The following is a 19,923-nucleotide window of genomic DNA, read 5'->3' as shown; positions in this document are numbered from 1 at the left end:
TTATGCAAATGGAAGACCTCATCCTCCAGGCGGTACACACCGCATGAACATGGGTGGCGAGCCAGAGAAACCGGCACTCGAGCAATTCGGAATCGACCTGACGGCGAAAGCCAAGGAGGGAAAGCTCGACCCTGTCATTGGACGCGACGCTGAAATCCAACGAACTATTCAGATTCTATCACGGCGGACAAAAAATAATCCTGTCGTCATTGGCAAAGCCGGCACCGGCAAGACAGCCATCCTCGAAGGCCTTGCACTGAGAATTGTGCGTGGCGACGTCCCGGAGAGCATCAAGAATAAGCGTGTTATCGCCCTGGACCTAGGCTCGCTGATTGCGGGCGCAAAGTTCAGGGGAGACTTTGAAGAGAGACTGAAAAAGGTCTTGACCGAGGTCCAGCAGGCAGAGGGCGAAGTCATCCTCTTCATCGATGAACTGCACACATTGCTCGGCCTCGGCAAGGCCGAAGGATCGATCGATGCGAGCAACCTGCTGAAGCCAGCACTTGCGCGTGGTGAACTTCAGTGCTGCGGTGCAACTACATTGGAGGAGTACCGCCTTATCGAAAAGGACGTTGCCCTTGCCCGGAGATTCCAGCCTATTATTGTCAACGAACCCACCGTCCAGGACACAGTTAGCATCCTGCGCGGTATCAAAGACAAGTACGAAGTCCACCACGGTGTCCGCATTACCGATGGTGCCCTGGTGGCAGCCGCTACCTACTCTAACCGCTATATCACCGACCGATTCTTGCCCGACAAGGCAATCGACCTGATGGACGAGGCTGCCAGTCATCTCAAGCTCGAGCATGAATCGAAACCTGAAGACATCATGGCCCTCGACCAGAAGATCATGACCATTCAGATTGAACTCGAAAGCTTGCGCAAGGAAAAGGACGTGGCCAGTCAAGAGCGTCGCGACAAGCTGCAGACGGACCTGAAGAAGTACGAAGACGACATCGCTGAGCTTACCAAGCGTTGGGAGGCTGAACGTGGCGAGATCGAGGCCGTCAAGAAGACTCAGGAGGAGCTCGACAAGGCCAGAATCGAGCTGGACCAGGCACAGAGAGAAGGAAACTTCGGCCGCGCGTCTGAGTTGAGATACAGCGTCATCCCCGCCCTTGAGCAAAAGATTCCCAAAGATGGCGAAAAGTCAGACGGCAGCCTTATTCACGATGCCGTCACTGCGGATGACATCGCAGCGGTCGTTTCAAAGGTGACGGGCATTCCAATTTCCAAGCTTACCTCTGGCCACATTGAGAAGCTCGTGCACATGGAAGATTCCCTGCGTGAGGCTGTCCGCGGCCAGGACGAGGCAATCAAGGCCGTCTCCAACGCCGTGCGCCTCCAGCGTGCCGGTCTCAGTGGCGAGAATAGGCCGCTGGCGTCCTTCTTCTTCCTGGGACCGACTGGTGTCGGAAAGACGGAGCTCTGCAAGAAGCTCGCGGGCTTCCTCTTCTCTACCGAGTCGGCGGTTGTCCGGTTCGACATGAGCGAATTCCAGGAGAAGCACACCATCTCGCGCCTCATCGGAGCGCCCTCCGGCTACGTGGGCTACGAAGATGCCGGCCAGCTCACCGAGGCCGTTCGCCGCAAGCCTTATGCCGTCCTCCTTTTCGACGAGTTCGAAAAGGCCCACCGCGACATCTCTGCCCTCCTCCTTCAAGTCCTCGACGAGGGCTACCTCACCGACGCCCAGGGGCACAAGGTCGACTTCCGCAACACCATCATCGTGCTTACATCCAACCTCGGCGCAAACATACTCGTCGGCGCGGACCCCATCCACCCGTACAAGGAGACGGCTGACGGCGAGATCGACCCTTCCATCCGGAAGGCTGTTATGGACGTCGTGGCCGCGAACTACCCACCAGAGTTCCTCAACCGCATCGATTCCTTCATCGTCTTCAAGCGCCTCGCCCTCGCCGCACTTCGGGATATTGTCGACATCCGCCTACGAGAGCTGCAGCAGCGACTCGACGACAAGCGCATCGTACTCGACGTTGGCAGCGAGGTGCGAGATTGGCTCGCGGAGCGCGGCTACGACCCCAAGTTCGGCGCAAGACCGCTCAACCGCCTCATCACCAACGAAATTGGCAATGGGCTTGCGGACAAGATCATCCGCGGCGAGTTGCGCTCCGGTGAGACGGCGGTTGTCAGTATCAATGAGGATAATTCGGGCCTGAAAGTTGCGGCTCAGTCAAAGGCGTGAAAAGGGGATCATCTAATTACGACATGTACCACTACTTTGCTTTGAGTCATTGTTTAGGCGCACGGAGTACATGTAAGGAAAAGGCTGGATTCCCCTCTCTCGAAAGTGTTCGTCAACTACCATTGTAGCATTGCTGTAACGCCGCATAAGACTGTAAAATCACAGATAGACCGTATTTATACGTGCATTCTACTCACATGTTCCACCCCGTAACCCACGGACAACACTCGTTCTCGATCCTACTCATCTAGTGAGCCTGTGCACTTATAACCCACCTTTCACGAGTAGCCATTTGTCCTCTTGAGTCGCATCTGCCTACATCCCATCCCTGTGACGTCGAGTACCCACACCCACGCGTCCAAGACAGCATTCCACACAGGGGCTCTGCGGTAAGACGGCGTTGAAGCGTACGCTTTAAGAGGGGGGGCTAGAACTCTAGGCTGAGGATGCCGCGAGACATTTCCCACAAAGGGGCCTTTCAAGGAATGGAGGGGTTGGGACGGCGGCAGCACCAAAAAAAAAAGAACGTTATCGCATATCCCGTGGCACCATGAAACTTTGTGAGAAAAAAAGGAAGACAAGTCTATAACGATTCTGTCCCAACTCTCAAGGCTAGAACTACCTGAACCCCCTCCATACCTAACAACAAAGACGACAAACTGGAGGGAAGCACGGCGAACCACCCCTCATAGGGGGATTGACCAGTCATGAAGAAAATCGTTAAGCCCAGGTCTCATCCCTTCCCCTACCGAGAATGGTGGGCGAACCAGACCATCAAAAGAGCAGAAAACACCGTCTTCATGGAATTGTGCGGAGGCGAGAAAGCCAGGGTGTTCATGAGTAGGCTTCTCCGTCACATTTGGACGGAGAAGCGTATAGAGTTGCTGCGTGAGGACTGTACAGATTTCCCAACCCAAGACGCCCCCTTTCTTCCAAAACGAAACTTGTCCTTTTGAGACCAGAATGTGTGTGCTTGCTGCGTCGAGAATGCCAATGGAGTGTGGCTCACGTGATGTCAGGGACCACCATGGGGAGGAGGGGATGGAAGGACGAGGAAATGCGAGAAAATGAGTTATGGACTATTCGATTGCCTTGTGACCGGTAGCTTTGCGAATTACAACCGTACCAGAGGGATGACGTGAAAGAGTAGCAGAAGAGCGGTAGTCCGTTCGGCTTCTCTTCGCGGCATTTACTGGTGACCCGCCTTGCGCAGGGTGGTGGCAAGCCACTCGAGACCCTCGTAGAGACCATCACCGGAGGTAGCGCAAGTGGACTGGATGTACTATTGGGGGGATTAGTATGAGAGTCGTAGTTCGGCATGCTCGAGGGAAAACATACCCAGGCGCGTTGTCTCAGGGAGTGAAGGCCAAGCTTGTCTGTGATCTCGGCGGCGTTCATGGCGTTCTGTAGAAGAAAAGGTCAGTCGCATGCTTTGAGTTGATGAAGCCTCAAGGAGCGCCGAAGGAGGGGGGAGGGGGTGGCGGGGTAACATACGGGCAAATCCTGCTTATTGGCGAAGACCAGGAGAATGGCATCCCGCAGCTCGTCCTCGTTGAGCATGCGCTGGAGCTCCTCACGGGCCTCGACGATACGGTCGCGATCGTTGCTGTCGACGACGAAGATGATACCCTGGGTGTTCTGGAAGTAATGTCTCCACAGAGGACGAATCTTGTCCTGACCACCGACATCCCACACGGTGAACTGGATGTTCTTGTACTCGACGGTCTCGACGTTGAAACCTGAAAGGGCGGAATGTTAGCACGCCATTCGCCTCCTCGATGCATTGACCTATCGACAGCGGGGGCGCGAGATTCGATGATGACAAGAGGCAGAATAGGGTGGTAAGGGGTGGTGCGTACCAATGGTAGGAATGGTCGTGACGATTTCACCGAGCTTGAGCTTGTAGAGAATCGTAGTCTTTCCGGCGGCGTCAAGACCGACCATCAGAATTCTCATCTCCTTCTTTCCCCAAAGCTTGTCGAAGATCTTGGAAAATGCGAGACCCATGGTTGCGGTTCGGGCTGTGATGAACGTCTAAGTGTCGGTTGCGTTGGGTAGGAAGAAGTAATCTGTTGAGGAGCGACAGTGTAAGCAAGCGCGCAATTGATGAATTTAGATTAAATGGCAGTGACGTCGAGAGAAGATGCGGGCGGGATATAAATCAACGAAGAGAGCACAGTCGGAAAGGACAGATCGTAACGGAGGCGGGCAGGATCGGGTCACTGACCAAAGTCTGCCTGGGCGCTGAGCGAAGGCAAGATGATGCGATGATGAACTGGTCAAGGTTGAAGGTGAGAACCAGGCTGCCGCAATTCGCAAATAGAGGAGAGGAGATAGCGGGATAGAAGAAGTGGATGTGGACAGGCGACGTGGAGGGAGGGAGGGATAGGGATATTGGATTGGGTTGGGGGGCGTGTGGTGGGCTGCTCTGCCTTTCTACTGTATCCTGAGGTGTCGTGTCCAGACCGATGCAGGCACGCGCGCAAGAGCAACTTTGGCCGAGGGGGTGAGAAAGGGGACTGAGGGGGACGAAGACCCGACTGAAGATGACACAGAGGCTGGAAAGAAAGGGACGGAGTCGAAACAAAAACAGGTGATGACGAGAATACTAGTGACTTACTTCTTCACGAAGTCCCTCTGCGACGGGAGACTGGAGACGAGTGGTGGTGGTTTTTTTTGGTCGTGGGTGTGATTGTCGGTGAAGGGGGGGAGACAGTCCAAGTGTCAAGAGGATTAGTTTAGGTGGGTGGAATAGAGGCGAGCAGAGGGGGTGGGCTTTGCTAAGATAATCTTCGGCTCAACGAGGTTGGTGGTGATTTTCAGAAAGGCCATGTTTTTCAAACTCTGTGTCCCCACTTCTACTCGACCACCGCTACAAACGGACGCCACCCTGTGGCCCGCTGAGGTACCTTCCCTAGCAAGCTACTGTCTGGCAATACTTGCCCTTGGGATTCCTAAAACTGCCCACGCTGTCATGTTCCATAAGGTAAGGTAAGGTACCTCAGGTTGCGTGCTGAGGGCCCCAAGTCAAGCTGGGCACAGACCATAAGATAGGTTAAGGCAGGCCACTCGAAGCTCCCTGTTGGCTCCCCTTCTAGCGTTGTCAACCGCTAAAGGGCCCTTCTGAAGCACAAAGTACCCGCATCACGTGCAGGGGTCGGCTTCAATGTACCGTGGGAAACAAAGTCGGAAAAGCATCGGTCCATTACGTCTGGCCCCCCGAGCTAGACTTCTTTTGGCTCAGCCTCAAGTCCAACCAGACGTCGCCAAAGTGTCCAGACTCAAGGAACAGGGATCACCTCCAGGAACCGATCTGGAGAACAGCCTGGACACAAGCCAACGTCGCTCCTTTTTTCCTCCGGCCCTGACCTCTACCATTCGACTCCAGAACAGCTCGACTCTGCTGTGCCTGCCGACCAGCTTGAGTCTGACGTCTTTTCGTATCGGCCACGACAGAGAGCTCTTACACCACCCTGAGGAAAAAAAGATTGGAAGCTCCCGCCATGTTCTTCCCTTCAGTCGCCAAGCTGCTCCTCGCAACTGGCTTCGTCCACTCGGCCTTGGCCCACAACATCCAGCTGCCCGCCCACGGCCGCGAATGCTTCCACGAGTCGCTGCACCGCGATGACAAGATGACCGTCACCTTCCAGGTCGGCGACCGCGAGTTTGGCAGCGCCGGCAACCTAGACATTGACTTCTGGGTACGAATCCAGCTCCAACCTACCCCACCACCACCCCCTTTCGAATCGCGTACTTTGCGCGCAATTGCATCATGGCGAAGGCAACAAGACTAACGATTGACTCCCTACGCCCATAGATCACGAACCCCCAAGGCCAGTACGAGACCTTTGACAAGAGTGTCTCCAACGGCGACTTCTCCTTCGACGCGAAGCACGACGGCAAGTACACCTACTGCTTCGGAAACGAGCACTGGGGCGCCCACAGCAAGGAGGTCTCCTTCAACGTCCACGGCATTGTCTACGTTAGCGAAACAGATGTCCCTGCCGATCCCCTCGAAGTTGAAGGTAAGGAGCACGCCAGCGCAATGGGTTTTATCAGTGGGGTTTCTAGGCTTCTCTAACACTTCCTCGTTATAGTCCGTCACCTTTCCGAGCTTCTCGCCCAGGTCAAGGATGAGCAGTCCTACATTGTCCTTCGCGAGCGCACTCACCGTAATACCGCCGAGAGCACCAACAGCAGAGTCAAGTGGTGGAACCTGTTCGTCATTGGCCTCGTCGTTGGAGAGTCCGTCTTCCAGGTGTGGTGGCTTCGCAGATTCTTCGAGGTCAAGAGGGTAGTTTAAGAATAAAAAGGCGTCGTCATTTTTCGTTTTCCGGATACCCGTGCTGGGGACGACAGGTCGAAGGCGCACAAAAAAGGGATGGGGTCTTGGCAGGACACTCTTCGAGACCCGAATGCCAACAACACTCCTGGAGATGAGATTGAGATGTATAGTGTATCATAGATCACATGAATGACACGAATGGTTCTGAACATGAAGCAAGGATTGGCTATTTTGATATGGAGTGCAATACCGGCGAACCTTTGAGCGTCTTTGACCACAAGACTCCTCACAGAGTCTTTATTCTCAGCCTTGGAGCACCATTGGCATTGTCTAAGCATCTACATAACAACAATTGGCAGACAAGCTCGTTACTCGAGAGGAAATCTTTGTGTTACAACATCCACACAGGCAGCCGGAACCGGCCAGCATTGTTCGTGCGTGCCATGTGGGATTACAGGAGGTTTCCATCCATGACACCAATGCCACCGGAAGCCGTCTAAATACCCCATCCACGGATTCATTAGGCACAGCTGTGATGGCACTTGTGTAGTCCTTATGACTCACGAACTCACAGTCCGGGTTTCCTCTATGAGAATGTACTTGGACGACCTCCTCTAAGATTGCGCCACGAGGCAGGCTGCCATAAACGAGCTCGAATTCACCACCGTGTCCAGAAGCTAACATACCGTTGCAATAACTGTCTCACCTATGGATGACGCAAGGTACCATTTGCTGCGCTGCCACAAATCAGTTCAAAGCGACGAGATGGGACGGTGACTGACCGGCTGCCTGGGGAAAACTTCACAAGGCAACAACTTCACAAAAGAACAAGTGGTCATTTTACTGAATCGAATTGTGATGCAAGATTTTTGCTAGCCATCCTATTTGGCCATCATGACTCCCTCTAACCTGACAGTCATTATGTACATCATACATCATGTATACGGCAACGCATTAATGCCTTTTCCTACAATAGCCACGAGTCCATCTCGTAAGCCTCAAAAGTATGCGTTATAGAATCCAACAAAGCTAACCCCAAGACGCCGTACCATCTGTATGTCCCAAATGTAGCCCTTGAAATAAGAGCAAAACAACACCAAGTGCAACGCAAATAGGTCATGCTTCATACACCTCCAAAGTCGCCTCCTCATGTTCATGCGTTCGGGTCAGACTCAGGAACGCTCTCCGTTGTCTCTTCGGGTATCTTCTCCACGGGAATATCAACTCCCTTGACAGGATGTATGAGCATTGGAGGCAGGCACATACGGCCCTCACCACCACGCATCTGGCCAACACTGGACCCATCCTTGCTCAGATCTTCCGTCTTCTCGAACTCCTCGCCACCATCATTGTTGACTTTGAGGCCGAGCCAGCGACGGTACAGATTCGGAGCAAAGCCCGAGTTGTAGAACCAGCTGAGACCACGGAGGTTGTGCTCACGCTGACCAAACACTGCAGTGCGAGCACCACCGCTAGCTCCGTTCTTGCCGCCGTTGAGAACCTGGGCCAAATATTCCGTGGGCCATTCTCTGTCGACATACATGGGATGAGGCGCAAATACTGCCTTGTAGCCGTGCTGGAAAGCGACGGTAACAGGCCACATTTCCGGGAAGGCAAAGTGCTTCTTGAAAGCAGTCTCGCGGTGCATCGTCATGAGCAAGCGGCGGGACATGCGCGAAGCCGTGATGATGTGTGCTCGTCTAGGCGGCATAGGCTCGTCCCGGTTGTTCTTGTTGTATCCAGTAATGTCCTCTGATAGCAACCAAGTGGTTCCCTCAGGATCGAAGATGGGGTTAAAGGCAATGTAGTCGGCTTCTTCGCCGACACCCCAAGTGTACTTGTCCTTCTCGTACGTGGTAGGCGGCTTAGGGTCGTTCTCGATCTCGAACCAGTCATCCTCATTGGTAGGGCGCTCGGGTCCCCAGATGGTCTTCTCGCCTCTAGTAATCTTGGTGGGATCTTGGTTCTCCTTAGGCTTCGCGCCAGGAATGTTCTTCCACACGTTATCAGCGCCATCTGTTCCCATCTCAGACTGCACACGGGCCATCTGTCTGAAGTCCTCCCAGGAACCGTGGACGCTAGGGATGTAAAATCGAGAGTTGCGCTCCCACATTCCCTTTCGCGGTTGCTCCTTGCCCCAGTTCTCCATCTTGGAGAAGAGATCATAGTAGTGGCCAGTGTAGCGGATGTCCATCTCCCAGGACCAGTAAAAGTCGTACTCAGGGTGCTGGTAGCCGAAGTATTGCATAGCCATAGTAAGGCCACGGTAAACTCCGTGAACTGGCAAGTCAGGTCCACGAGTGTAGAGATCGAAGATGCCCTGGTACAGAGACAACATCTGCGTCTCTGTCCACAGCGTGACCAGGCCTCTGAACTCCTCGGGAATGCGCTCCTTGATACGGCGTTCATAAACCTCGTGATCGGCCCAGACGGGGTGTGCTGCGTCGTTCTTGATCTGAACGAGGAGATGGACATCGTAGCGTCCGCCTGAAGCCAGTGCCAATTCGGAAATGACCGAGCGAACGTTCATAATATCCTCCTCGCGCCAGTTGTACTCGTCCCAAACACGGATTACTACAGCTGTACGGGACATCTTTTCCTTGGGCTTTTGCTCCTGGTCGGCTTTCGTATCTGACTGGGTGGCTTTGGCGCCGGGCTCCAAGTTGTCGAGAGGATCGCGCGTCACCAAGGTGGCATTTTGAGCAGGCTCGTCGACGAAGAAACCACGTGCGGCGGGGGTCTTGGGGGGCATCGGCTTGAATCTCTCGTTGTTTGACTGGTAGCACCGGCGCTGAGCGTCTGCCCAATCGACTTGCCGCCAGTCCACCTGAGGGGTCTTCTCCCACACAGCATCGGAACCTTCCTTTTCGCCGTGCTCGCCAATTCCGAGACCTCCAGCAGGAACGGAGTACCCAAAACCATAGGGCGCGTAGCGTCCGAATCGTTCGTAGCAGATATCTTCAGGCAAGTTGAGTAGATCGTAAGAACCTTCGACGTGCTGGGGGAAACCTTGAGGGCGGCCTTCCAGGTAACGAATAGGCGGGACGCGAACTTTATTGTCCTTGTCGATGAAGCATTCGTTCATCTTCTCAGGCTTTGTCACGAAAATGGAGCCAGGGTGGTCGATGAACTCCTTGCTCTTGGGCACAGCGCGTCTGACGGCATCGTCCTTGCCATCCTCACTCGTTGTGGTGACGGTGGTGTTGATGTCGAGCTGGTCCAAGGGAAGTTCGTCTGAGGAGCGGGGGTACGAGGGAATGTACTTGGAAGGGGCGACTATAGATCGAACACCTCCGTAGTATCTTTGAATGAAGCCAAAGGACTCCCATACCGGCGGAGGGTCTGGCTTCTTCTCTACCTTGCCCTCGATGATCATCTTGTTCTCAACGTGACTTGCGCGTACCAGAGACATGATCATGACCACCATGAACGTAAGCAGTCCTAAGCATAAGTATCGGATGATTCGGTTTGGGAAGCGGTAAAGGTGGGTACGCGGGCGGCGGGCTGTCGCGAGAGCCCGCTTCGGGAGCATCATGGCTGCGCTCGAGAGCGATCCTGAAGTCTGCCGTGAGCTCTTCGCACTCGGCGAGGAGGATGTCGAGTAGTCTTCCGATTCGTCGTCGGACGAGTAATAGTCGTCGTCATCGTTTGAGAGGCGCTCCTTGGTGCGCAGAGGACTGAGCTGCTCGTATTTTGGTAATCTGCCCGTGCGGTTCTCGCGAGACCGCAATGGGTTTGAAAAAACACCCATTCTTGGTGCTGGGTTGGAGTCTTGAGGTTCCCAGAGTTAGTTTCTGGGGCAGACAGAGACGACAATAGCGGTGTCAGTCGGTGGTTGCTTACCACGAGAAACCCGTGAACACCTCCAAGTGCTGTGGTAGAGGCCCGGTGGACGGGCGTGGCGGCTCTCCTGACACTCGCCTGGGTGTAAACGATTCGCGTAATACTACAGAAAGACCTGTGAGGTTTCCGGTAAAAGTTGTCGTAGAGTATAGTATACAGCAAAGGCGAAGTCGGTAGTATTGGGTGAAGATGGGAAATGAATGCTTTGGACAGAATAAAGTAGAGGTCGCAAGCCAAAAAGATGGAGATGAGGTTCGGGGGCACGGTGCTAGGGCATCATATGGAAATGAAGCGCAGCAGGGGAACGAACGACGGAGGTTAGTTTGGGCCAACAGAGTCCACCTCGAGTAATATGGATCTATCAATGTTGGATATGAGCGACCCAGCGACGGCGGGACAACATGAGGAAAAAAGGCAGGAGCAAAACAGCGAAAGACAACCTGGGAGAGGTACGTATTTCGTTGCTGCTAAGGTTGACCAGTGTGGTTCGGCAGTCCAAGTAACTACGTATTTTGGGTGGGATGCACACTGTGAAATGGTGTGTGTCGTCCTTGCTTTGAGCCTTCCATTTGAAGAGACGGGGGGAGTTCATTGTCTTTGTTGGACCGGGAAGGAGGGTGAGGGTGTGGAGCTGGTTCTTTCCTGGGCCCCCCTATCCGCGTCCCACGCCATCGCCACTAAAAAGAATGGATCTGATTGGGGAATTGGTGGGGGTCCCAGACGATGACTGGCCAACTACATGTTGCTCTGAGCAACGGGGGTGTGTAGGCGGTGACTTTTGGCAGAATTACGAACACTCCACTCCCCTCCAGCTTGCAGCCTTGCCCCTTCCCCCCGTCCTGTCGGTGCCAGGCTTTTTTTTTCTTGCCTATTGGATGTTGACCAAGAAAGGTTCAAGGGCCGCAGCGCCGCACCGGGACCTTGGCCCAAAGCAGCGACGAACAAAATGCAAGATGCACGCCTGCCCTCTCCTGCTTTTTCTTCCTAGGCCCGCCGGCTACGACTGGATTCTAGGTGCGCGCCAATGCGGGTCGCCCAGAACTTGCAGGAGCACAGCAAGGGTTGTCGCCTTGGTCTCGACTTCCTCGCTAAAAGCTTGACTGGGGTCTCCCTGACAACCATTTAAACCAACTCCGGGACTGGTTGCCCGCTACGGTTCGGCTCCTTGAGTTGAAGGTGCGTTCCACTTCCCGTCCTCCTGCAATCCAGCAAATCCAAGACGCTCGAATTCCAAAATGAAGGATCCTGACACTGTCTGGACACTCCTCTTTCGAGCTTTGACCGTCTTTGGTCTCTTGGTCCATGGCATCACGATGAAAGAAGACAACTGACACCGACGCTGCTTACTTTACTGGGTTTCCAACTTGCAACTGACTAGGTGGCCAGGTAGGGATCACTCGCCGGCCCCCAATCGCAATTCGCACTCCGCTTCAGCCCACAGGAGGGATTGTCTGCAATTTGCAACTGCAGCCGATGAATGAATCAATCACAACCCGCGCCACATATGGAATCGTTTCCTGTCTTGTCGCAACTCTCATCTGACCTGCACAATGAGACTGGATGAAGCTGCAACAAGTTCGGACGCGCTGCTCTGTTTCGTCTCAGCCTCTCCTGAGCCCTGAGTCCTGCTCCAACGCTCTTGGCTGTCCCATGAGACATGGTCTCTCCATTATTCGGTGAGTGTACCTACAACTACCGGTCCGACTCGAGGGAGGCATTTCTTCAGCCAGCTTCAATCTCGAGCATGAATATCCATCCATGCACCCCGCAGTGTCTCCTATTGTATCTCCAAAAAAATCGACGTCATGCTGCCAAGCTGTTTGGTGAGGGAGGATGGATTAGAATTTCGAGCAAGACCACCAACGAAGAACGCCTATCCCTACGGACCGCGACTCATCATCTCATTTCAAACATTACCCAAAGAAAGCACCGACGCAGTGTGCCAGTGCGACAAAGGAGATTATCGCAATGAGATGCCATACCGATCCGCCAATCCGTCAATCGTGTCTCGCCGACTTTGCAGATTCCAGGAGAACAAATGTAGAACACGCCGAGATTTAGCAGGCGAATATCGATTTGCATACCCAGTTTTCATCTTGTCATGCATGTGGCTGAGGGCGGAAGTTGTTACGGTGCATCCCCGTACTGTGGTTGCGTTGTAGCACTAACAACGTACAGTGGTACGCTCGCTGTGTTCTCCGTATGTACAGAGAAAAAGTCGCCCTCCCAATGCAACCCCCTATCCATACCTTATGTTCATCCCTGATCAACGCTACCTCCTGAAATCGTGGCTGCGAGGTGGTAGGTATTATACATTCACCCACTTAGTCCAACCCAACTCCCAAGCTCCGCATAACGGCGTATCTAATCGCTTCCAAAAGGCGCCGCATCGCTTAGATAGATTGGCGCTTTCCGATGGCAAGACCTTGACGCGTCCCGTCTTACCCAACACGGCCCGCAGCCGACAAGAATAGTCTCCTGGTCTCAGCAAACTTCACGACAACGGCAAGCCACATTCCTAATAGATTCATGCCGGTTCATGTACTGTGCCGTTTTCTCACTCCCAATCACTTCCTCGGTCGCTCAATGCTCGAGGCAAGAAGAGGAGAGAGAGGGCAGTTCGATGCTTTTGGGCATGCGCAAACTCTAGTCACAGTCGCACGGCCTAGTTGTCCAGAGACGTGGTCACCATGACTGTAAAACGCAATTCCGGTCTGGAGTTCTTCAGCGAGACTCTTGTACTGTTGTTATTGCCCAACTGTGTGCAATTCAGAGGATTCTGGTTAGGCACTCGCTGCTGAAATTGGAAGCTTCTTGCGTTTGAAAACCTGTCAATAGTCCAAGGGGCAGTGCACCGCCAACACCTGAGAATACGAGCTGAGGATCAAACAACATCAGATGTCGAGCAAAGCAACATATCGTCCTTTGAGGAACTTTACGAGAGTCGTCACTCTGCAGCCAGCCAATGAAGACAAATTCGGAAGGGAATCGGCTAACCCGCCGCCGTCGAGTTGTACAAGTGCGCCCCTCACGGTGGAGACAAGCATCCGTTGGCCCCAAAGTGCTCCGGCGGCTCCTTTCAAACTCAAGCACATCCTCCTGACCTCTCACCGTCCCGGAGGCCCCAGGAAGCCCTCCGGCACCGGCGGCCTGGGTAACATTGTCCCCGAACTGGCGGTGGAACCTTGCAACCTCAACTCAACACCGAGGCGTGGGACGGCTACCGTTGAACGCCCGACAACTTCTACGAATACTCCGTTCACTTCGAGTAGTTGATCAGGCTCAAAAACGCGGTCGACAAGTGCACCGCTCCAGCGTGCGGAGTAATCTCGCCTCGGCAAGGGTCCTGTGTTGACTGAGGGCTGCATTACAACGGCTTCTTGCTTGCCTCAGAAAGTCGGTGGACAGGAGGCCTGATGCATACAGGGCCACGGTACGCGGTACTGGCTTTGCCCTAGCTTGGTCGCCGAGGCGGGAACTTTGCCTATCTCTACCTCGCACGAGCCTAGTGTGAAGAGTTGCAGGCCAAAGGCTATATGCGGCTTGTGGTTCAGACTTCCCTTCACCTAAAACTGGCCACTCAGATTTGACGCTTTTGTCAAACACCGTCACTTGATCAACAGTCACCTCGACGCCCAGCTCCCACGACCCCGCATAAGGTAGTCTGACTTGCGACAAGACCCCCCGGTGGCTAGTCGAACCTCGTGGTCACTCGTTCGTGTGTCAGGTCCGGTCGACCACATACCCTTACTTTGCGTTCACTTTTCCTCGCCTATCTTTTTTCTTTCTTCTTCTTCTTCTTGCTGCTTCACCTACTTATATCGTGCTCCATCTCATCCACATCGTTGTAAATCCGCCGCTCGAATTCACCTCATCCCATCCTCTTGAGCCTGGCGGCTGTGCATATTAGTGCCCATGCGTCTCAACATCTCGTAAGAACAAGAAAAGCCAGCCATGTCCGTCGCTATCACTACCTCGTCGGCCTCAACTCTCCTCCATGAAGAGCCAATTGCCTCCCCCAATGCCTGCGGCGTGGGCCTAGAACTCGATCAGGCCTCCGTGAGCTGCGTCCTCAAGCAGGAAGCCATTTCTGTCACTCTCAATGGCCCCGCCATCTTCACATTGTCTATGACTCTGGCTCTCATCATCCACTTCTTCGAACCCAGGATCGCCGAGACCCTTCTTGTCATCATCCCCATCCTGCTGCTCGTGCGGAACGACTACCACAACTTCCTCGGCCTCGGACCGGGCGGCACACCGGCCACGTTCCAGGGCTACGTTCGAATAGCCTGGCTGCGGCTCTGGGCACTCCGAGACCCCTTTACGGCGCCCGAGGCGAGGCCAAACATCCTCCCGAAGCGAGGCATCCTCCGCCAGGATGGAGACCTCACCCGACTACCATATCGTCCCGGTCCCCGACCCCAGGTCGCCGGCATCGCGCCGCAGAGGCAGCTGGATCAGCATGGCACGGTGCCGCACTACCACGCCCTCCGCAAGACGTTGCAGAAGCTCGCGGCCGCGAACCCGGGAACATTCGGTACCGCGAGGTCCTGTCTCGAGAAGCACGGCCTGGCACTGTTTGCGCGGCACCCCGTCAACGTTACGTGCAACGGGGAGGTTTGCCACGTCCACGACTCGGACCACAGCTTGCACATGAACCTCCATCCCGAAGACATCCGAGAGGTGCTGGCCAAGGGCTGGGGCCAGCGGCATCCGTTGGCGTGGAAGGGGACGTTGGTGAGGATGCCCGTGCCGGAAAAGTTCGTCATGGTATATGCTCCGCGAGGTACGTTTCTTCACACACACACATGATGATTTTTTGGATTTTGGAAAGAAAACGCTGCCTTGCTCTCCAAGGCGGCGGCGGGTGACGGCTAGATGTCACACAGTTCACTCTTTTTTCTGGTTCCAGCAGAGAGCCAACAACGAAGGCGAACAAGAATTTATACATCGTCGCGGGAAAGGGAGAGGAGGAGAGAAGAAATCAGGTCTGGCCCATACCGTTTTTCACCAATGCTGACTGTATCTTACAGATGACCACGAGTTGAGAATCGTGTGCAAGATCATTGAGGCGGCTATATGGTACGTCGTTTCCGAGCGAACAGACATCCAAGCCGAGAGGGCCGCTTGAGACTCTTCCTCGAGCAGTCTTACGCTACTCGCTTTGAAAGCGCTTATCAAGACACACATACACGCACACACAAACAGTTTACAGCAATAAAAAATCAGGGGTTGTTGATTTTTTCCGTTTGGCAATTGGCATGAAGTTGAAATTTGGCCTGGAGTTGGAGGAGTCTTGATAGAACAGAAACAAGTAGATGAAACAAAAAACAATTTGACTCATTGACATCTTCGTCTTCTTCACGGGCGATAAATGTATCTGTTCAATAATGAGGAGAACCTCGAATACAGGGATTGCAGGTGTGGGAGAGCTATCGAGACAAGGATCCTGAAAATGCCCTCACTCTACATCTCTTACTCCTTCCTTTTTTGTTAGCCAAAATACTGGCAAGTCTAATGCTTCGCTTCTCTCCCCCCTCATCGACGTATGAGCCGTCTCAGTTGATAACCCTCCTTGCATTGCGTTTTGGCCGTTCAAAAAGCAAGGCAAACGCGGTCTGGAGGTCTGAACGAAACGTTTGAAGCTGCCCAAAATTGATATGGTATTCTGCCATTGAAGGCTCTTCTTTCCGCACCATGTGTCCTTGCGGTCTGCAGTAATACAATTCTATATATACAAGCCTTCCAATCCGGAAACCAACCGTCCCAAACATGATAAGACGAAATCCACAGAGTACCTAGTCGCTATCGCTGACCTGTCCCCTGGACATCTTGAACTTCTCCCTCGGCTTCGCTATACTCGCCTCCACGATCCGCCCGTCAAACGCCCGCCCGTGCATGAGCTGGATACACGCCTGCGCGGCCTGCGTATCCGAGAACTTGACCGCTACCACGCCGTCCGGCTCCTCGTCGTAGAGCACCACGTTGGTAACCCTCCCCAGTTTCCCGCACTCGTCGCGAATGTCCTCCTTGATCTCCACCAGCGCCGCCGGGTCCTCCTCCAGCTCCGCCAGCGTGAACATGTGCCGCAGGATCACCGTCCGGTTGCGCTTCGAGGTGCTTTCTACGGGTGCCGCCGCCACGTCGTCGTCGCTCCAGTCCGCCAGCTTCGCGGCCATCTTCTGCGTCTTGCGGATAATCTTTTGCTTGTCCCCGTTGTTCGTGCTCCGCTGTGACCGGGCGGCAGCAGCGTCTCCCCCTTTCTTATCCCCCCCTTCCGCGCTATTGGTGTCCTCGTCGTACTTTGTCTTCTTATAACTCGAGTCGGCAGCCTGGACCTTCATCCTGGGCGTTGCCCCCGCCGGACCCGGCTCGAAGCGGAACTCGGTGTCGTCCAGCAGCATAATGGCCATCTCGACGCTCTGCGGCTTGAAGAAGACGACGAGCGCGTCGCCCTTGAAGTTGCCGGCCTCGTCCGTGTACATCTTAATGCGCGGCCGGCCGCTGTCAATCTCCTCGGCAATCACGCCGGCTTTTCGGGAGAAGAGGTCGTGGACCTCGTCCACAGTCGCATCGGCGGGTAGACCCGTGACGTAGACGGCTGTGTTCTGGCGCGGCGGCGGCGGTGCGCGCGCTGGCTTCGCCTTCTTTGCTGGCCGCGCCCTGCCGTTGCCGTTGTCGTTACCGCCATTACCGTCACCGCCGCTCTGTTGTCTGTCCGCGCCGCCGCTGCTGCTGCCGTTGCCGCCCGCATCTCCTGACGTGGGCGAGTCCTTCCGTTTCCTTGGGTTATTGCTGCCTCCATTGCTGTAACTCGGGCCGGCGCCGGCTCTCGACAGGTCTGCCAGTTGCGCCGCGGTCTCGTCTTCGTCGTCGAGTGGTTCTATGGGTTCGTCCGCGGCCTCGGCCCACGTGGATGTCGCCGGGTCGAACTCGAGCTCGGTGCCGTCGTCGAGGACGGCCAGGTACTTGTTGTCAAGCTTGGAGAAGGAGATGCGCTCGTCGCTGCCAAAGTCCTCGACGAACGTCGGTAGAGGGTCCTTCAACTGATCAGCCATCGTGAGAAGGGTTGCTGAGGGCTTCAGGGCAAGAATCCCTCGAGGTAAAAACTTTTGAACGCTGTGAAGGTTTGGTGTGATGTTCAAAGTGTCTGAAATTGGAATGCACCTTTTGGCTTGAATCTAGGCACGAATTCCGATCGCATTCTCCAGTGACGTTAGTGGGCCAACGGTGCAGGGACTGGGGTCAACGTGGGGTCCTGTCGTCCCTCAACCTTGGGTACGTACCCAACAACACGATTTTCCAGGTTCCATGTTCTCCCATACGTCGGGAGTAGGTGTAATCGGAATGAATTACCTGCTAAATAACAAATATTTTATACGGATAAATGTACTTATGGAAAATGCTCTCGATACTGGAAGCGAGGTAAAATCAGCATTTGGCGGCTCCGAACAGACATGTCGAATGTGCTGTCTGTCTTTGTAGAACCTCATTTGTGTTAATCAGTTGCTGGGGCGTGTGTCGACTTCCTTACCTTCAATATGTCCGACGCATACAATGCCTAGTCCCAAGACACCTACAATGTGTTGCTATGTTCAGTTTCTCCTGGGACTTCTCGCACTCAATCTGCAGACAGGTCCGAGGGTCTTCACCAGATACATCATCATCATCATCGCTAGATGCCAGACGAGGGTCTGAATATCAGGCAGTCTATTGTTTCGATTTCTATCATCTCAACATCCAAGCCAAATCTAACCCTGCTTCTTCTCCTTGACGGTTGATTTGACGCCCTCGACAAAGGCCTCTACCGCTTCGCCACCGCCCAGGGGCATAGCACCACCCCTCATATAACCGCCATTGGGCACCTTAACGCTAAGAGCCTCCGCAATTGTGGGAAGACCGCCATCACGCAGCGCCATGGTCAAGCTTCCAAGTGCCTGATGGAACTGGGGACTTCTGAGCACTCTCTCCAGCAGGCTCTTCTTCTCTGCGAGGCTCAACGTGGCTGTGGCAGCAGCAGCAGCGTCTGCCGTGGGCTCAGAGTCACCCAGGTCATCCGCCTCCGTGGCAAGCACGACGATTGCGGGTGGCAGAAAGCTTAAAAGGCTGTCGATAAACTCCTCCGATGCCGATCGAAGCATTGGAATGGTGATCTCGTTCGGAAGAAGATGGCTTAGGTACGGGAAAGGCTTGTCTGCGTGTTGCTGCTGCCCGCTTTGCTGTGATCCACTCAAGTTGGCGTTGCCTTGTAATGATGCCAGGAAGTTCCGAACGGCAGCATCCGCGACAGTGTTGGAGCCACCAGCAGCACTATGAAGCGATTAGCACATGAGCATATAATGGAAGAGTCAAGCCATGGGCACTGCGCTGAAAAGCCGAAACTCCGAACCCTCTTGTCTTTTGAAAGGCTCTAAAAGTACAGGTGACGCCATAAGACGGGCCGTCTTTTTCCTCGCCAGTGCCCATGTAGCCTGTGTAACTCTAGCGACCCTAGGCTCCAACCGCCAGAGCCATGCATGAGGAAGTAACCTACGCTCGTGCTCCATCACCTCCACCTTCTCTGGCATTCTCGCCTTCTTCTCTGATATCGCCTCCTGTAGCGCCAGCACCAGCACCACCGCTGCCTCCCTGGGACTGTTCGTGCCGGTCACCCTGACCCTCAGCATCCTCCATCGTTTCGTCATCGTCATCGTCCCGCCTGTCGTCGGTGTTGCGAACTTGCGCCAGCTCGCGGCTCACGTTGACCTCCTCGCCCTGGAGAAGCGCATTGACGATTTCACCAATCTTCTTGTCGCGCGGGCTGAACCAGCTGGGGTCTCCGTTGCGCGACTGAGGCTTGGACTGGAGCCAGAAGAAGTGTCTCTGGGAGGAAGAACCGAATTTGAGGACAAAGACGCGACCGTTTGTCTTTGCTGAGGGTTGATCGGCTGCAGCGTGAGCGACGAATTCACCGTCCATGGGCACCATGACGAGGTCGAGATCGGGGTTCTCCATGGTGGCGGTGCGCTCTCGCCAGCAGAAGTGAATCAAGTCTGTGACTTATTAGGCATCTGCAAGAGATATCGGTAGCGAATATACGAACCATCTTCGGAGTAGAGGTAGATGTAGCCAGGTGTCGCCTGCGGCTTGATCTTGTAAGGCTTGCTGGAGGTCTATGATAGATGTCAGCGAACCAGGGTCTGGCAATGATTGTGGAACTGCACTACTGACGTCTGCCTCGCAGATACCAGCCTTAAAGGTGATTATCGGCAGAATCGACGACGACATGGTATATCTTCGATTTGGATTTGGGTGATGAGGAACAGCGGGTTGTCGTCGTGAAGTCCGGTTTTGGTAGTCGTTTGTATGGTGATTTGGAGAAGGGCGATTGGCGTAAGGTCGAGCTTGTCCCGTTTGGAGCTATCGACCGCAATTGCGTAGGAGCTCCCTGCCTACCGCCTGAGGTGGGTTGGCGGCGTCGGATCCATCAGGTACCTCATCCCACCCGTCGTTGGATCCACCGCAGGGGCTCTGCTCTCCCGGCCCGTCCTTACTCCGAAGAGGGGTCTGGCGCTGGGCAACCAAGATGGTGGGGTCCGTGCCGCTCAGA

The 19,923-nt window shown here is 54.5% G+C and overlaps 8 protein-coding genes across 8 annotated transcripts; 4 read left to right on the top strand and 4 right to left on the bottom strand.

Annotated features, from left to right (window-relative positions):
* Window positions 1–43: 43 nt before the first annotated feature.
* CCOS01_04681 (ATPase) lies at window positions 44–2,206 on the top strand (the record flags this gene model as incomplete). Its single annotated transcript, XM_060452862.1, has 1 exon — window positions 44–2,206. The coding sequence occupies one exon, from the start codon at window positions 44–46 to the stop codon at window positions 2,204–2,206; it is 2,163 nt and encodes a 720-aa protein (XP_060316820.1).
* A 1,189-nt stretch (window positions 2,207–3,395) lies between these two features.
* CCOS01_04680 (ADP-ribosylation factor) lies at window positions 3,396–4,213 on the bottom strand (the record flags this gene model as incomplete). Its single annotated transcript, XM_060452861.1, has 4 exons — window positions 3,396–3,488; window positions 3,545–3,610; window positions 3,701–3,945; window positions 4,066–4,213. The coding sequence occupies 4 exons, from the start codon at window positions 4,211–4,213 to the stop codon at window positions 3,396–3,398; spliced, it is 552 nt and encodes a 183-aa protein (XP_060316819.1).
* Window positions 4,214–5,709: 1,496 nt separating this feature from the next.
* CCOS01_04679 (emp24/gp25L/p24 family/GOLD) lies at window positions 5,710–6,509 on the top strand (the record flags this gene model as incomplete). The annotated part of the gene is made up of 3 exons (XM_060452860.1): window positions 5,710–5,907; window positions 6,024–6,231; window positions 6,304–6,509. 3 exons carry the CDS (start codon window positions 5,710–5,712, stop codon window positions 6,507–6,509), a joined length of 612 nt encoding a protein of 203 aa, XP_060316818.1.
* Window positions 6,510–7,644: 1,135 nt separating this feature from the next.
* On the bottom strand, window positions 7,645–10,242 carry CCOS01_04678 (uncharacterized protein; the record flags this gene model as incomplete). Its single annotated transcript, XM_060452859.1, has 1 exon — window positions 7,645–10,242. The coding sequence occupies one exon, from the start codon at window positions 10,240–10,242 to the stop codon at window positions 7,645–7,647; it is 2,598 nt and encodes an 865-aa protein (XP_060316817.1).
* Window positions 10,243–13,232: 2,990 nt separating this feature from the next.
* Window positions 13,233–13,610, top strand: CCOS01_04677 (uncharacterized protein; the record flags this gene model as incomplete). Its single annotated transcript, XM_060452858.1, has 1 exon — window positions 13,233–13,610. One exon carries the CDS (start codon window positions 13,233–13,235, stop codon window positions 13,608–13,610), a length of 378 nt encoding a protein of 125 aa, XP_060316816.1.
* Window positions 13,611–14,288: 678 nt separating this feature from the next.
* Window positions 14,289–15,465, top strand: CCOS01_04676 (uncharacterized protein; the record flags this gene model as incomplete). Its single annotated transcript, XM_060452857.1, has 2 exons — window positions 14,289–15,120; window positions 15,368–15,465. 2 exons carry the CDS (start codon window positions 14,289–14,291, stop codon window positions 15,463–15,465), a joined length of 930 nt encoding a protein of 309 aa, XP_060316815.1.
* Window positions 15,466–16,132: 667 nt separating this feature from the next.
* Window positions 16,133–17,392, bottom strand: CCOS01_04675 (splicing factor u2af-associated protein 2; the record flags this gene model as incomplete). Its single annotated transcript, XM_060452856.1, has 1 exon — window positions 16,133–17,392. The coding sequence occupies one exon, from the start codon at window positions 17,390–17,392 to the stop codon at window positions 16,133–16,135; it is 1,260 nt and encodes a 419-aa protein (XP_060316814.1).
* A 693-nt stretch (window positions 17,393–18,085) lies between these two features.
* CCOS01_04674 (uncharacterized protein) lies at window positions 18,086–19,601 on the bottom strand (the record flags this gene model as incomplete). Its single annotated transcript, XM_060452855.1, has 4 exons — window positions 18,086–18,644; window positions 18,868–19,366; window positions 19,417–19,486; window positions 19,545–19,601. 4 exons carry the CDS (start codon window positions 19,599–19,601, stop codon window positions 18,086–18,088), a joined length of 1,185 nt encoding a protein of 394 aa, XP_060316813.1.
* Window positions 19,602–19,923: the final 322 nt, after the last annotated feature.

Source organism: Colletotrichum costaricense, assembly GCF_030867565.1.
Source record: "Colletotrichum costaricense strain IMI 309622 chromosome Unknown Scaffold_4.1, whole genome shotgun sequence".
Lineage (NCBI taxonomy): Eukaryota > Fungi > Ascomycota > Sordariomycetes > Glomerellales > Glomerellaceae > Colletotrichum > Colletotrichum costaricense.
The sequence above is the reverse complement of the archived record's forward strand: the minus strand, read 5'-3'. Positions and strand labels throughout refer to the sequence as shown.